At 38.7% G+C, this 16,907-nt stretch overlaps 2 protein-coding genes across 2 annotated transcripts in view; both read right to left on the bottom strand.

The window, feature by feature from the left end:
* The window catches only part of LOC144659862 (uncharacterized), a 60,317-nt gene that overhangs the window by 20,612 nt on the left and 22,798 nt on the right, over nt 1–16,907 (bottom strand). The window contains exons 8-11 of the mRNA XM_078520385.1: nt 15,409–15,536; nt 14,341–14,440; nt 13,565–13,604; nt 13,068–13,161 (exon numbers count right to left, since the gene is read on the bottom strand). Of these exons, the coding sequence (XP_078376511.1) occupies nt 13,068–13,161; nt 13,565–13,604; nt 14,341–14,440; nt 15,409–15,536 (362 nt within the window). The remainder of the gene's footprint in view (nt 1–13,067; nt 13,162–13,564; nt 13,605–14,340; nt 14,441–15,408; nt 15,537–16,907) is intronic.
* Nucleotides 1,228–5,263, bottom strand: LOC144659841 (uncharacterized). The gene is made up of 2 exons (XM_078520371.1): nt 4,738–5,263; nt 1,228–2,587 (listed from the first exon to the last, which is right to left on the bottom strand). Exons 1-2 carry the CDS (start codon nt 5,031–5,033, stop codon nt 1,918–1,920), a joined length of 966 nt encoding a protein of 321 aa, XP_078376497.1. The 5' UTR covers nt 5,034–5,263; the 3' UTR covers nt 1,228–1,917.

Genomic DNA, 16,907 nt, shown 5'->3' on the forward strand with positions numbered 1-16,907 from the left:
ACGGGGCGGAGGGAGCGTTGTGTGACGTGCCTGACAACGGCTGCAAAGGAGACTAACTGTCAGCTCACACAGAATTTTTTTCGCAACAGCATATTGCGTGATTTAGGCAGGGAAACAATTTCCGTCACTACGTTTGCAAGATTTTATACTTTTTTTGGTTTTTGTCTTGGTTTGTTTTTTTAGCCAAGTCACTTTTAACTTTAGCAATTTAACTTCAATCATGCAGACTAAAATTCCAAGTGAGTTACAGTGCGACGCGCCTTACCGTGACCACCCAACAAACTTTTTACAACTGTATTCTCGTAATGTTATTAGCTGTTTGACGAACACGCCTCCTGCAAAGTTGAATACGATCAAATGGATACTTGTTACAACGTACTTAGCAAAAAAAGGCAGTGAAAACGTTAAATATTACAAGATGACACTTGTAAAAAAGTTTGTTGGGTGGCCACGGTAAGGCGCGTCGCGCTGTAAATTAAAAAGGAAAAGAAGACAAATAAGAAGTGGTCAAGTTTTAAAATTTAATTTAGCCAAACTCAACGGGAAGCCAACCCCTGGTGAGCTGTGATTATAACTGAAAATCGATTCATTTTGTTTGTTGCTGCGATTCGGAGGGCCTTTGTTTTTCGAAAGCTAAAAAAAGAAATATTTACATATATGTTTGGAATGTATTTTTTCAAACATTTCTATTGACTTGAGTTTTCAGGTAACGCGGATCCGAATTTGAACAAAAATAATGGCGTATTGACGGATTGGGCCAAAAAGCAGCAGTGATCGGCAGATTACCGTACCCCTATTCATTTCCCTCCAAAGTGGATGCTATCCTTCTCTCCTTGTTTCGCTGCTAATCCACTGTCAATCCCCGCCCACCCTCCCCCCTCCTCCACCGCCCCCTGTATCCCGCCCTTCACCGATGAAATGCAACGTCTCCTGAGGACGCGGCAGACACTTGCAGTTAAAAGGACAATGATTTCGCAAGAACCAAATGGTGTTTTACAACAGCCAATAAAAATTTCGTATTTTGAAAAGCATATTAAGCACATGCACTTACAGATCTCTGGCCGATTCTCCGATGTCAGTTGGTTTCCTTCGCCTTACAATTACAGAAGCGAAAATATAACTGACAGCCTCACTGGTTGGGGTAAATTCAGAGATCGTGTGTTATTAATTATCTCCAACTAAAATGGGAGACACTAGAAAGAAATTCAAAGATGATGGTGGTTTGTTACCAAGCTTGGTTTATTAATAATTGAAAGCAAAATTGTTACATCACTTTGACTTTTTCTAAAAAAGGCACTCTTAAATTGCAAGAAACATGCCAGTTCTATTTTCGAGAACCCGTCAGGAATTAAATAGGCTCACCTACTACATACACTGTACTCCTATTGTTGCTGTTTTTTTTCTCCATTAACTGTACATACACAAAATACAAGATTGCAAAATTACATAGCTAAATCAGGCGCGTAATTGCTGTTTTTAGATACTATAAAGTTAAGATATAAACTACAGGAAACTGGGATTATTATAAATTATATTACAGTACTCCCATCGTTGTTGGCAATTGTGACTGTTGGTCTTGATTCTCAGTACAACACCAGCTAAAACGATCAAAGTGAGAAATTATCTTAATAGATACTCACAATGCCATATGTATTTACACGGTACAACCACCTCACAAAGTTTGTCGCATGCGACTTTTGTAACGAATTCTGCACACGTCATCCAAAAATTTAAAATTTACACAACTTCCATCATATAACATCATCATTCGCTGCGATTATCGTTAGGTTATAAAACTTGTTTCAAAACCCTACGATATTTTTTTCCTGTTGTAGGCGTGATTTCCTCACACGAAACAATTAGTGCCGTAACCTTGTCGCGTGCGACGAAGTTGCACTATCAAAAGCAAGGGTTTTCTTAAATTAAGCAGCTGGGATAACCGCCGAACCCGTTTTCACAACTCAGGTAATAAATAACCGGAAGTAGGCAACTCAATGAAAACATTTCGTGACGACAACACTTGTCGTGTTCAAAGCATAGCTGATTATAACAGCAGTTCCCACAAACAAAAGACCAGCACGAACATCCGGGTCCACACATACCTAAGCAATCATTATCGTTAGGATTAAACCTTAAATCGCGACAATTATCACTGCGCTTGCTTCTAAAAATGTTTCTTTTTTTTCGCGTAGGAATGACTCCAACTTCCTGAAATTCCATTGAACCGCTACCCTTCTTGTCTGTGGTGTAACCGAAAACTTTCTTGCTCCAACGACCTTTTGGGACAGCGGTTTCTCTAGGGCCGTTTTCTGGGAATAACGTCATACAAAGCACGTGAAATCGCATCGTAATCACGTGATTGCTTGCGTTTTCTTTCAAGGCAGTCGAAAGAGCGTGCAACAACGTGATCTCCCTGGTGTTTCGAAGCCGCGTCAGCGCTGAATTAAATTTTGCAGCAAATGCGTCTCGATTTGCCATGTCAGGATTGTGTTCTGTGTCAAACATCCTCTTCCAGTCTTGATTATGAAGGTCGTTGTGTTTTCTTGGGAGATCTTGAAGATGCATAGGAACTTTAGACGATCTGTAGCTGTTGAAACACACAAAAACAGCCATTTAGTTAATTGCAGGCCCAAGAGAGGCCCGCAACCCTAATCCTGACAGTGACCAGCGGATTGCGTTTTACGCGTGCGCGCCTCGTTAATAAAGAGCGAACAGAAAGCGGAAGTTGAAAATTTTGTTCTTCCACTAAAAACGATCGGAATGCGAAAACCGTGTCAATCACGACAGTTTGTCGTAAGACCGGAAGAGAAAAATCTGTTCTCCAAAAACGATAAGAATGCATAAATTGAGTCAATCTCTCATCAGTTTGTCAAATAAGATCTACAACAAGCTTCTGTCACATGGAAGAATCGATGAAAGACGTTGTTTTATAGGTATTACTTTTGAGAAAATTTGCTGTGATTGTATCACAGATAAACCAAGGCAAAGCGAATGATTCCAACAACGGTTATTGTCGAGAAATTCGTTATAACACTGACAACATAGCGAGTTTAAAGAATGAGGAAAAATCACATCTCAATTCACACCGCGTGCTCGATTACACTTCCCAAAACCGTCAATCAAAAAACAACTTTGATCGGTTCGCGGCAATAGAAAACGATGAAAACATGCATTCCTTGCGTGACGCGATACTCGGAATAATTGTCTTTTGTCCATTTTATCATTTATTTATCGACACTGTCTACCAAAACCTTTTCTAAGTGCGTCAAGGCCCGCACTTCTAACCTGTGGTTACCACTAGTTTTACTTAATAGTTATATCAAGCTCAGTTTCAGCCAGGACTTGTTATTTTGCCACATTTTTTGCATCTTACGTTACTCATAAATCTTTTCTATTAGTGGATAATGCGGTAGCCAGGGCCGGGTAGTTCAAAGCTATTTTCAGCAGCTACTAATTTTAGCGATTTTTTCAGAGCAAGATTTAGCGAATATTTATTTTAGCGATTTTCAGAAAAAAAAAATAAAAAATTAGTGATATCGTGTGCAACAGTTTTTAAGAACAGATGGTTAAAATGGAAAAGAACAAACTCACTTGAAAGTGAACGAACATTTGCATTGCCAGAATGAACAAAGTTACCGTCATCTATTTTAAAACGAATTTTTCATGTCGACTGTGCTTAATTTGTTTCCCTTTGGGGTGGTCCTCCTCCCCCCACCTCTGCTACCCCCTACTCCGCTTCTTTCACAGTTTTCGCGCTCAAAAGGCAGTTACTATAATCTCAAATCACGATCATCACGTCACGCATCACGACATATTGCAATTGTAGTGGCTGTTTAACCCTATTCAGACCGGGGGGGGGGGCATTTGAGACCCGCGCTGACTTTGAACTTTTATAACTTTTTTAAGATTTAACCAACCGCTGCCAAACTTTCTGAGTTTTCCTAAAATTTATCTGGCAACATTTTGGTAGGGTTGTATGATGTCTCAGGAACTTGACATCACCATGGCAACGGCATTTTGACAGGCATGTTTTCCCAAATTTGTAATTTTGCGTGTTTCTGTTAATAAAAATCAACTTAAATGGAATTATTTTTACATTTTTACGGGTTTAAAGCACATTTTTATTGATTTTGAGTACTTTGCAGTAATTTTGGGTGGTTTTCTGGCATTTTGGAAAAATTTTGAAATCCAAGATGGCGGATCCAAGATGGCGGCTGTTTTGACATCATGATGTAATTGTCACGTGATGTGACGTCACCATCCCACGTTACGTATACCAAAAGAAAGAGTTTCGGACATGCAATACATCCTATAAGTTTCATGGTGATTGCTTAAATATTTTGGACGTTACATCTTTTTTTTTTGAGAGGGTCAAAAAAAGCCCGGTCTGAATAGGGTTAAGTATCTCGAGTCTCGTTTTCAACGACGTCGAGAAGTTTAAAATGTGCTTAAAATATCATAAAGACAATAAAATCCAGGTTGATTTTATTGAATTTGGCTTTCGTATCAAAAGCTATGAAAACCTGTGGTCTATTTGCTGTATTTAGGCATTTCTTTGAGATAAACCAAGCAACCATAACAACACTGACAGTTCACAGCTGGACATATTTTCAAAGACTTGCAAAACACCAAGTAATTTTCCTAATTCCTTTTCAAAGATTATTTCCAGCACTAAATAAAAACAATATTTGGAAACACATGCATGTACTGCATGCATTGAGAAGAAGTTACACTTACCCGACAAAAGCATCGTCTAGTATTTGAAAGACAAACATCTCATGCGGTAGATCGCTAAATCGGACAAGCGTGCTGTTGTCACCGCTGCTTAACTCGATAAACGAGGCTTGTATGTCGAAGCACAAAGCGAGGCTTTTGTGTTGATGATAGCATCCTTGAACAATCTCTGGAGAATGCTGTTTATAAATCAGCACCGGGCCTTTAGTACTTGGGTGGTAGTTCCTACTTCCGCCCACCAGAACTAAGAACGCCAAAACGGTAAATATACCGAAGAAAGCGTTGGCCAACGAAATCATGGGTGAACCGTATCGCTGAGGAATCTTTTACAGTGGTAGTTGTTTTGGAATTTAAGAGAAGTTCACAAGATATGCCGCGGATGAAAACTCCTGCGCTAGTACTGATTATTGTCCTAAGGCTACGTATTAATATGTAAAGTAAAAGTGAAAGTGAACCGTATCCAAGGTTCGCTAAAAAGGGAAATTCCCGGCTACTAAAATTAACCTACAATATATGACGTAAGGTACCCTTCATTGTCTTCAATACCTCAGTTATAATTAAAAAAAAAAAAACTTCAGCTTCATTGCTCATAATATTTCCTTTCGTGTTCGTATTAATATCTCTCTTTGATATTCTTACTTTTTCTTGTTTCAAACAAACCAAGCTTTAGAAACCGGCAATAAATACTGCAGCGGGTGAATATTCATAACAGAGCCCCGATGCAAAGGCTATGCAAATGTACAGCAAGAACGAAAGTAAATAATATTCATGGTTCGCTAAATACGGGACATTTCCGGTCATACTGAAAAAGGTAAAATACCATTTCTTCTTCTTTCGTCTCCACCGAGGAGGGGAGGCGGGGGGGGGGGGGGGGGAGAGGGAGGAAGGGAGGTGGAGGGGAAAGGGGGGCGCTGGTGGACAGCCTCCAATCATAGCTAACCTATCGCAGACATCAAAACAGGTTAGGTCAGCTGTCAATAATAAAAAGCAAGTAGCAGCAGAGATTAAGTTTCTTGCATTGCAACTCTCGGTTGGTTTGCTACGAAGTGTTTGCACTGTTCTTCAAGGAAGTCTTTATGGAAAGACAACAACTGACTTTCCTCCACCCCTATAGCAAACGACTGACTGCTTCCGCCTTTAAGTCTGGATCCGGGCGAGTGAGTTTTGTCAAATCAATTGAGATGGTTTTCTACATAAGATGTATAGACTAAAATTACTTGTAGAAAGTAATAAACGCCATCATGGTTAATAGAGGGAACTGGTTAAGAAGCCCGGCACACGTCAAAGGAGAAAATAACAAAGCCAAGACTTATGTTGGAAGGTGCACGACCCTGCATATCTTTTGTGTTGCGCTCGCACATTATACATGGGTTACCTAATTGCAATGTTTCTATTGGTTAGTTGCATGAACACACATAACCGGGTGTTTTGTCAGGTTTTGTGCAGAGTCAACCCCCAAAATAGCGAACAAAAACATACAACTTAGAACTTTGCTGGGCTTCCAAACCATTTCCTTCTATTAACTATGATGACATTTGCAAAAAAGTGAGAAATCCCTGTTTATAATTTCTACAGCAGACCAGCGAAATTCATTCGCCAAGCCTCGTTTGTGAAGCGCAAACTTGAAATGGCAGAAAAATAAATTAAAAGAAAACCCAGATAAAAACAGTCATGTGAAGGCACCATTGGCAAATGGAACTGCGCGTAGACGAGAAGCCGAAGTCGTGAAATGCACTGAGCCTGTTGTGTCTCTTACAGAAAAGAACATAACTCGTCGATAAAACTTCATATTATATTATTATACGCGTCGTCGATAAACCGTAAGAAGATGAGATTAACTAAAGTTTAAAAGGAATTCATGCTTTGTGACTTAAGTTACACTGTAATTACTTTCGGTGAGACTTACAATGCATCACACTGTTTATTAATAAAACAAGTTGCAAAAGTTGCTGTCAGGATGAAAATAGTTCCAAAAGAAAACAAACAAAGGTACTCATATATATGAAGAAGCGTTCTCAACTTCATTTACTTTCACTTTATCCAAGTTGCCATTTCACTTTACATTTATACTCATATATAATTACCTCACTTTTTTTGATAGAAAATATAGCACCATTATTGTAAATGTAATACAATATTTTTAATAGCATATTTTAATTTCTTCCTGAAAAACGCTATATCAACCATACTAACTGCTAATAAACTTCAATTAACTTTTTTCTTAACCAAAAAGTGCTTTTACCTAGAAATGTAGGCACTATATGTGCTGAACATATTATGGGTAAAATGTCAGTATATCAAACTAACTAGGAATCAAACACGTGCACAGCGCAGTACAAGTTATATTATCTTAGAAGTACATTCAAACACCAGCAGGGAGCAGGGCCGTTGCCAGACGTTTGGCATAGAGGAGGCAAGACCTGCGATCGCCAAAGGCTCGAGCCACCAGGGGGTCTGGGGGTCTGGGGTTCTGGGGGTCTGGGGGGCATCCCCCCACCCCCCGCAGAAAATTTTTAAATCGAGAAGCTCTCAAACGTTGTTTTCAGCATTTTGCATAAGGTACTTTTACAGCTTCAACTTTTTCGTTCAACTGAGTACTATTTTTCAAACAAAACGTTTTTTTGTTGTTTTTGTTTGTTTGTTATTAATTTGTGTTTAAATCTAGACGAGGCAAGTGCCTCGTAGATAGATAGGAAGATAGATAGATAGATAGATAGATAGATAGATAGATAGATAGATAGATAGATAGATAGATAGATAGATAGATAGATAGATAGATAGATAGATAGATAGATAGATAGATAGATAGATAGATAGATAGATAGATAGATAGGTAGGTAGGTAGGTAGGTAGGTAGGTAGGTAGGTAGGTAGGTAGGTAGGTAGGTAGGTAGGTAGGTAGGTAGGTAGGTAGGTAGGTAGGTAGGTAGGTAGGTAGGTAGGTAGGTAGGTAGGTAGGTAGGTAGGTAGGTAGGTAGGTAGGTAGGTAGGTAGATAGATAGATAGATAGATAGATAGATAGATAGATAGATAGATAGATAGATAGATAGATAAACTTTATTAATGTGTCAAGGCCACATAGCCTGGGAAAATCCCATACTAATTTGGGGACACAATTAATAGGTATTAAAAAATATGTAAAAAGCGAATTTAAAATACTTAAAGCTATATAAAGATAATTATAACGAGCAGATATAAAAAATATGTAAAAAGAGAATTAAAAATCCTTAAAACTGTATAAAATAATTATGAGGAGCAGAGGGAACACCCCTTGCAGCCATCATCTATGAGCAGAGTAATATCGTATTTGCGTATCTGTTTCCTAAAAATATTTAAAGTTTCAGCTGATCTTATGTCTGGGGATAATTTTCCCCACAATTTTGGTCCAAGATATCGCAAAGAATGTTTACCATAGGTAACCGTATTGAAACTTGGTGTGGAAAACTCTGACTGTCTTAAAAAGTAGGAAGAATTATGATTATTATGATTATTATGATTATAATTATGATTATTCTTGCATTGCCTCTTGCTAGCTACGGTCCTGGTCCCACCCTGGTCCAGGGCATCGTGGGGCTATATGAATCATGTATTTCAACCCATTTTCTACACGTTTTATGTCGAAACAGGCAATCACTTCAATCATTGATAAATTCGACTGAAAACAATTATGTCAGAATGTGGAACTTTGTTGTAAAATGATGACCAGAACTGAAGCACTCCTGAATTGAGCACTATTGGTACACCGTTTCAAAACTGTCACCTTCAGTTGCACAGGCGTACTTTGAAGTAAACGTCGCACTCTGAAAAAGAAAGATAGGGGAAATTAGAGTTAAAATAACTGATTGTTACATATGTGAAGAATTCCAGTGAATTTTCTTATTTATTTTTTTTTTCTTATGACTGGGGCATTTGGAAAACTGTAAACATTGTGGCAAACCCCTTTCTCATGGCTCCGAGGTGACTGAATTATTAATATTTAATGTTAAAAGGATGTAAGATATATACTATGCACAATCGTCGATCAAATCCATAGGCCACTTTCATAGCCATGAAAATGTGATAGAACAGTTGATTGTTACATTCTCAACGAACAGTTACATTTGAAGCAGTGGCGAGTGCTTTAAAATAGAGATTCTGCCTCCTGCCTTCTCCCGTCCCCTCGTAGAATAGGCAACTTAAGCACCGACGTTTCATGGGCGATGACTGTAACCGAGGGAACCTGGCGTAGAGGGCGCCGTCGTTGCCGATAAGTTACAAAGTTTTAAGCAAGAAAGGTTTACGCGACGGCAACTTATGAAAACCTGGCCTAAAACCACAAGAAAACCTCTGTGAAAATGTCTTAGCGAAGCTGGTTCTTTAAAACATTTTCGGAGGAAGAATTCTTAGTTTAGTGGAAGAGCTAACGCAAGACTGGGAACAAACTGAAAATTTCCAATAGAATAGCAATTTAAGCATTGGATACCTACGTGTAAACATTTAAGGGCAAAATGACACAAAACTACGAAAATCTTTCAAAACTTGCGTTTTACAGACGACGTCAAACTAGGCAAAGTAACGTCGGCGCAACGGCTGAACATTTCCGCGAGAAACATGAATCGGAAGTAAAAGGTTTTGGTTTCCGTCGCCGCGTTGAAAAGAACTGGTGCTTAATAAGGAGGCTCACAACGGTTTCCAGCACTTTCCAGCGCTTATACTTTGATGGGTCAGTACTACAAACTTTAATCACTTGCTGCTACAATAGAGATATAATACTAATGTCCAATCATTGCTTAAAAAGGTGCGGTTACATATTTTTATGACATCGCTGGCTGCCATAACAACAGTATAATCTATTAAAAACGCTCGAAGTTTTCGCCTTAAGTGCTTATTAAAGATCAGCAAGTAAAGATACAACTATTTGCAAAGTTAAAAAAAATTATGCGGAGCGGTTTAAGAGCCACCTTAAATTTTCAAAAATTTGTGGCTTTGAGAACGCTCCGTAATTCTTTTAAATGTTCAAGTTAAGGATGTAGAATCAGTAGTTATTATGCGGAGCGGTTTAAGAGCCACCTTAAATTTTCAAAAATTTGTGGCTTTGAGAACGCTCCGTAATTCTTTTTAATGTTCAAGTTAAGGATGTAGAATCAGTAGTTATTATGCGGAGCGGTTTAAGAGCCACCTTAAATTTTCAAAAATTTGTGGCTTTGAGAACGCTCCGTAATTCTTTTTAATGTTCAAGTTAAGGATGTAGAATCAGTAGTTAGGGAACATTGCATTGCAGAGGGGACGAGGATCAACACCTGTTCCAAAACACATGTGGCAAAGTGTAGATATTTACATATATTGAACTTGTTGAAGTTGGATTTGACTCTGTAAAGCTTGATACAGATCCTTTTCCTGGTGCTTCTGAATCGCACTTTAGAGTAATCTTTGATCCCCTGTGTAGTAAAAAAAAGGCAAGAAAGCTTTAGGCTCTAAGAGTTAAGGTAGTTAAACTTTGCAGCATTTCGTCCTCCCGCTTAAGACCATCACCGAGGCGATTGTTGAACGGCTTAAAACTTTTTGTTTTAAGAGACGATTGTTGGATTGGGAGAAACCATTTAAAAATCGTTTCAAACTTTTTTTTAAGTTTGTTGGCCACAAACATTTTTGTGGCGCATGGGTGGGTCCTTTTAATTCAAGGTATGAAGGAGAGGAGGGTTGTATTGGGAGGGCTAGGTTAACCCTTATATATTTATAACGATGCCTCCTCCAGTTCCCATCCTTTCCCCCAATTTATTATTGCACAGTCGCAAAAGACTGGCGTAAAAATACCTTGCATAGCCATAAGGGCCTATTATACTTCCATATGATATGACAACATTGCCAGCACTGTCCACACTAAAACTGGTGTCTTGTGATCCAGCAGGGTAACCTCCACCAGGCAAAACTTGACAAACCTGAAAAATTATTATTTACTACAAAGTTAAATATCGACAAAGTTAAACATATATCCCTCATTTGAACAAATTTGAAATGTTTTATTTTACCAAATTTCAGTAAATAGAAAATGGGCTCGTCGAAATAGTGAACTATCTGCGCTTAAATCACATTTGGAGCCAATAGACCATATTCAATTAAAGATTAAAGCGCAGCCAGGATTAGACATAATAAAAACAAACGTTCACTGGCTAAAAACTAGAAAACTTTGGAAGCTTGGCACACCTCTGCTACTAAGCATGCTGACAATAACTCAAAGCCCATTCCAAGCCAATATTGTATTCTTTTTAAAAAATAGCCTCTTAATTAGCACATTTTTACTTCGCTTTTGTTTTTCATTATTTTCTTTTTATCACACCTTTCTTGTATATATTTTATCCATTTTGTATTCAATTTTTTATCCGTCGAAGGCTGTAGAGCGACAGCCGAAAGCTCATTGTTTTTAATATTTTTAGCCAGTGAACGTTTGTTTTTATTAGACCATATTCACTTCAGCTGTCATGATGGTTTCCATATTGTAATGCAAATAAGCCACGTCAACTGCCAGGGGGCAAACATTGAAACAATGCCGTTTCTTGTAAAATCGGCTCGTCGAAAAAGGGAAATATCTGCGCTAAAATCACATTTGAGAGCCAAGTTACGGGATAATGATTTCATTATTAAGGTTAGTTTGAAAAACTTGCTCGACATTTTGACTCGTTAACTACGCGAGCCGTTTTCTTTTTTTATGAAAGCGCCGAAAATGCGAAAAATGTTGTTTACAAGATTCCTTGTGGTGACTGCTCTTGGAGTAATACCGAGGCAACTGGAAGATGCCTCCAGTCGCGGAAAAAAGATTATTTGTATATAAAATATATATTCCCTGTACACCTAATGAACCTCGACCGAGAGTATTATACTTTGATTATAACCAACAACTATTCACCGAAGTGGAGGTGGCTAGTGGTGGATATTTACCGAGCCGCGAATTTAGTATATACTAAAACAGTGAGATAGTATAGCCCTAAAGAACGATTTATGACAAGTTAATTCCATTCAAAGATAACAATTTTCTTGTGCCCAATGCTCGGAGGTGAATAGCAAAGGATATTCAGAGTTTGAGTAGCCAATCAGCGCGCGCCAAAAACACTATCCACTGTTTTAGTTTATACTAAAATTATATATCAATAATTCATCTATAAAATATATATCGTATACCCATAGTCAATAGCGGAGATTGGACACGAGATCCGTGTCACGTTTCTGATTGGTTGTTGCTCAGGTTTAAAGACACGTCAAGCAGTTTCCCTCAAGTCCTGGTTGGCTGTTACTTAACTTTTAATATGCTAAAAACGGATTTTTTTCGGGATTTGGAGGAATGGCCATTCAACCACTTATGATGTCACCAATTTACACGTCAGCAGACTTTTGTGATGTCAACTAATAACGGTTGGATAGATCTTTCCACAGGACTGTCCATCTTAGATATTGACCGCATTCCGACAGAGCAAATCGAAAAAACCGTCACCCATTTTTGGTGTAAAATTGGCGCTAAAACAGGCCAATATACCCGTACTTGATCAAGGTCTCCTTTCCAGGGTTTTCCATTGATTAAGATCAAAACTTTTCAGGGCAGTAGAAGGGGTGCACAGAGTAAAAAATAGAGAGAATAAGAAAGCAGAGAAAAACGAAAAGTAAAGGAGCAAGGAATTTTGGCTTATGCGCATGCACCAAAGTAAAATGTTTACATGGAAATTTCATCAAAAGTGCATTTCTAGCCGGCAAAGTTGAGGGAAATTGAGGACCGTAGAAAAACGTCATGGTACAAGTACTTTTTAAGTTTTAAGTCTGTTGCTTTTTCCACAAATCGTTTCTGTGTAATAAAGTAAGTGGGACATCTGTCTGGTCTGAACACGGGAGCTACGATATTGAGGTTAAAGAATAAACAATAATTCGGGTCATTCTTCAATATGTAAAAAGGGACCGCTTTCGAACTATAAGCACGCGAATGCGTCAATGAATCAATCAATCATCAATCAATCAAACAATCAATCAATACAGCCATCCTTAACCCAGTTCCACCAGACCCACTACTGATTGTAATCCTATTTTGTCTGTGATGGCAATCTTATGTGCTTGGCACGAGCACGTCAGAAAGACTTTAGAAAGGGATTTGAAACACAACCTCTTTGCGCCCTGGGGACGAGGTTGGGGTAAACAGGGAAACATTTGTTTCCCAACAATGTCTCCTCTTTTGCCAAGGCCTCTTCTAAAAGATCCCTAAAAAAGCAAGGTTTTCGACTAAGAAATTAAGCGACATTCATCTCCCAGTAAGAGTAAAACGTCAAGTAACCATACGAAGATACAAATGGAAGAAACGTCGGAAGGTTAAGTTACCTTGGTTTCGAGCCTCCATCCACGGCCTTTAAACTGACCACCGAGCCGTTCCTCAGCTTACACGAACAGGTATCGATCTTTTCGCATGTTTCCTCTGAGAAAGAAAATACTATTTTCAAAATAGAAAAAGTTAACAGAGCCCCTCGTATTCCAAACAACGCCATTTTGTTCAAGACACTTAAAGCAGTGCGTGACCACAATACGGAAGTCACTAATGCGACTCCAGTTGGACAGCGTTCTCGTCTCAAGTCTGTCCCAGGCTCTCGGTTCTAGGAGTGAGCAAAATAAGCGGGCGAGAGCCTGGAACAGGCTATCGCGTCCTATTTACCAACTTATTTTCAACATATTGTATGTTGAAACAAGTAATCATTTCAAAATGCGATAAATTTGACTGAAAACAATTATGTGGGAATGTGGAAATACGTTGTAAAACGATAACTAGAACTGAAGCACTCCTGAAATTGAGTGCTATTGGTACACCGTTTCAAAACTGTCACCTCCAGTTGCACAGGCGTACTTCGAAGTAAATGTTGCACTCTGAAAGAGAAATGTAGGCGACATTAGCTTTCCAATAATTGGCTGTTATATACGTGAAGAATTTCATTTAATTTTCTGACCGGTAAACTGGGGTATTTGGAAAAGTGGCGGCTATATGACCCACCCTGATTGGGTGGGTCTTCACAACCTTACCCCACAAGTTATGAAATCTATCAATTTATACTAACTACAAAAGACTCGCATTTCAGTATGTATTTATCTCCGCAATAAAACTAAGCAATCACGGGACAAACCCCCTCCCTTCTAGCACCTAACACACCTGAGTGTTCACGTCCGCGTGGCGAATTTAGTTCACTTATGTGCATGGGGCCAAAGTTTGATTTTACGTCTGTGCGACAAATATTAGTTTTTAAATCTGTGCCATAGTTAGTAGAGAGTCCTGTCTTCCAACAGTGTGAGAAATTTTAGTCCTTGGATGTGAAAGGATTTTTAGGGGGTGTTTCAGTCACGCAAAATGGAATCTTTTTGGTGTCAAAAAAGCATGAGCAACGCCTAGATATGTCTTCTTAAAGGTTTATTTCAATTTTCGGAGAAAATCGCGGTACCTTTCATAAGAGAGTCCTCACTGGACAGAAAGTCATGGAGTACTTACATACAAACACTAAACTTTTACTTCCCATAAAGTGGACACGTTTTTCTTGTCCCTGGGGTATTAACTTAAGGGTAGTTCTTATGCGGCAACTATTTTAATAACAATAATAATTTAGATATTTACATATATTGAAGCTGTTGCAGACGGTCTTGACTCGGTAAAGTTTGGTATGATTCCTTTTCCTGCCTGATTTGGATCACACTTCAGTGTTATTCTTGACCCCCTGTGCAAACAATATGTATATACACAATTACATTTCTGTTTCTGTAAGAACAGAGCATAATTTATTTATCATGAAAAATGTAAGAAAGGGTACTCTTAGTGCCAAAATAACGAGCTTACTTCAAAATCTTCATCAATAGCGAAGCGCGAGAGTGACGTCACGACTCAGACACGACTCAGACAAACAAACCGAATTGCGGACAATTTTCCTAAAACACATTCTAAAGCAGCCGGTGTTCCTAAAACACTTTCATAAAACGAGAACTTCGCCTAGATTCATTCTATTTCTCTCAGAACACGCTGATGTTTTTTGATCCTCGCGGCAGTTATATTCATTTGCATTCTATTCTTAGACCTCACGCGCTTCGCCAGGGCAATTATTTTGTGCGGACCGTCGGAATAAAAATTTTGGTGAGTTGTGTCAGCCGTTTGCAATAGATCATTTTCGTAAGAAAGGGCACTAAAAAGTGCCAGAATCATAAGCTTACTTCAAAATATTCAATCAATCGAGCAGCACTCTTCTTTATGACAGGACAGATAATTTTCGCACAGCGTTAGACTAAAAGTTGTGGTGCGTGATGAGACCCGTTTGCAGCTTTCCGTCCTCCCACTTAACACGACCATCACCACGTCCAACAATCGTCTTTTTTAAGAGGCGATTGTTGGACGGCTTAAAACTTGTTGTTTTAAGAGGCGATTGTTGGACGGCTTAAAACGTGTTGTTTTAAGAGGCGATTGTTGGATTGGTGGAAAGTATTTAAAAATCGTTTCCACCTTTTTCTTTAGTTTGTTGGCCACAAGTATTTTTTGTGGCGCATGGGTGGGTCCTTTTAATTCAAGGTATGAAGAAGAGGAGGGTTGTATTGGGAGGGCTAGGTTAACCCTTATTTATAACAATGCCTTCTCCAGTTCCCATCCTTTTCCCCTAGTAATTATTACACGGACGCAAAAGACTGGCGTAAAAAATACCTTGCATAGTCATCAGGAGGGCCTATTATACTTCCATATGATATGACAACGTTGCCACTGTTATCCACACTAAAACTGGTGTTTTGTGATCCAGCAGGGTAACCTCCACCAGAAACAACTTGACAAACCTGAAAAATCATTATTTACTACAAAGTTAAAAAAGTTAACATTCTTCTACATATCGATCATCATGTTTTAGTAAATGAAAACCAGTGACGGCTAATAAGTACAAGCCCGATTCTATCACGTGACCGAAGTCATGGGGGTTCCATTAAATGACAAAACGTATACACCAAGTCGTCAAACAGTTTGCAAATCACTAAGAAGGTTGTTATTCTTTGTGATTTTCAGAAACGACGGTCTCGCCAAGTATTGTCTTAACAGATAAATTCTCGAGGACAAAGTTCAGACATCACTCACTCACTCATCCTCTTCGCTCCTCTCACTGGAGCATAAGGCTACCCAGAAACGTCCTCCATCCTTCACGGTCTTTTGCTCGCTGTTCCACCTCATTCCAGCTAGGTCCAGCCCAGGTCTTTACGCTCACCTTCCACAGTTCAGACATAATCCACGAATAATATGCTTGCCTTAAAAATGCAAAAGGGCTGCGCATGCCGCAGGTAAAGCCAATAATATGGAACCAATAGGCCATATTCACGATAGCCGCCATGAAGAGATTTCATATTGTAATGCAAATTAGCCACGTTTTTGCAAGGGGGCAAACATTGAAATGTTGCCATTTCTCGGAAAATCGGCTAAGTGCAGTCGTGAACTATCTGCGCTAAAATCACATTTGAGAGCCAAGTTACGTGATAATGATTTCATTAGTAAGTTTAGTTTGAAAAATGTGCTAGATAACTTGACTTGTTAACTACGCAAGCCGTATTTTTTTATGAAAGCGCCGAAAATGCGAAAAACGTTGTTTACAAGATTCCTTGCGGTGACTGCTCTTGGAGTAATACCATAGCAACTGGAAGATGCTTCCAGTCGCGGAAAAAACATATCAAAAGTATCAAGAATTTTAACAAACGATCGAATGTTTTAAATCATAAGTGAAAAAAAGACTAATAGACTTTGAAATGCACCCGTGATTGATAAAGACGATTATCGGGTGCGAAAAAACTGTTGGATCATGGCATTACTGCCATAACAAATGAAGCGAAAATAATGCTAAGCCGTTAGCTGCATGGGCAGTGTTTTACTCTTGAAAATAGTGTCTTTCATAAGCCAAATTCTTGTCGTTTTTTTTTTCACTTTCGGTTGACAAATGTTTCAGTCTGTGACGTTTCTTTTTAGTTTTTGTTGACTTTTAAACAATCACACCATTTTTATCATTCGTCAAAGGCTAAAGAATACAGGCCGAAAGCTTATAATTGTATCAAATTTTAAACCAGAGAGCGCGTTTCAATTTTTGCAACATGTTTTCGTTTTGTTTACAACTGAATTTTTGATGGTATGTCATCGATGGTGCGTGCGTCACACGCTAGCTGTTTTGTTAA

This window comes from Oculina patagonica, chromosome 7 (genome assembly GCF_052425735.1).
Source record: "Oculina patagonica isolate OP01 chromosome 7, crgOcupat, whole genome shotgun sequence".
In the NCBI taxonomy this organism is placed as follows: Eukaryota; Metazoa; Cnidaria; class Anthozoa; order Scleractinia; family Oculinidae; genus Oculina; species Oculina patagonica.

Excerpts from the sequence above, each read along its gene's own strand:
- LOC144659841 (XM_078520371.1), bottom strand. The coding sequence starts at position 5,033 with ATGATTTCGTTGGCCAACGCTTTCTTCGGTATATTTACCGTTTTGGCG. Across the intron at positions 2,588-4,737 it reads CTAGACGATGCTTTTGTCGG|CTACAGATCGTCTAAAGTTC; the intron begins GTAAGTGTAACT and ends GTGTTTCAACAG.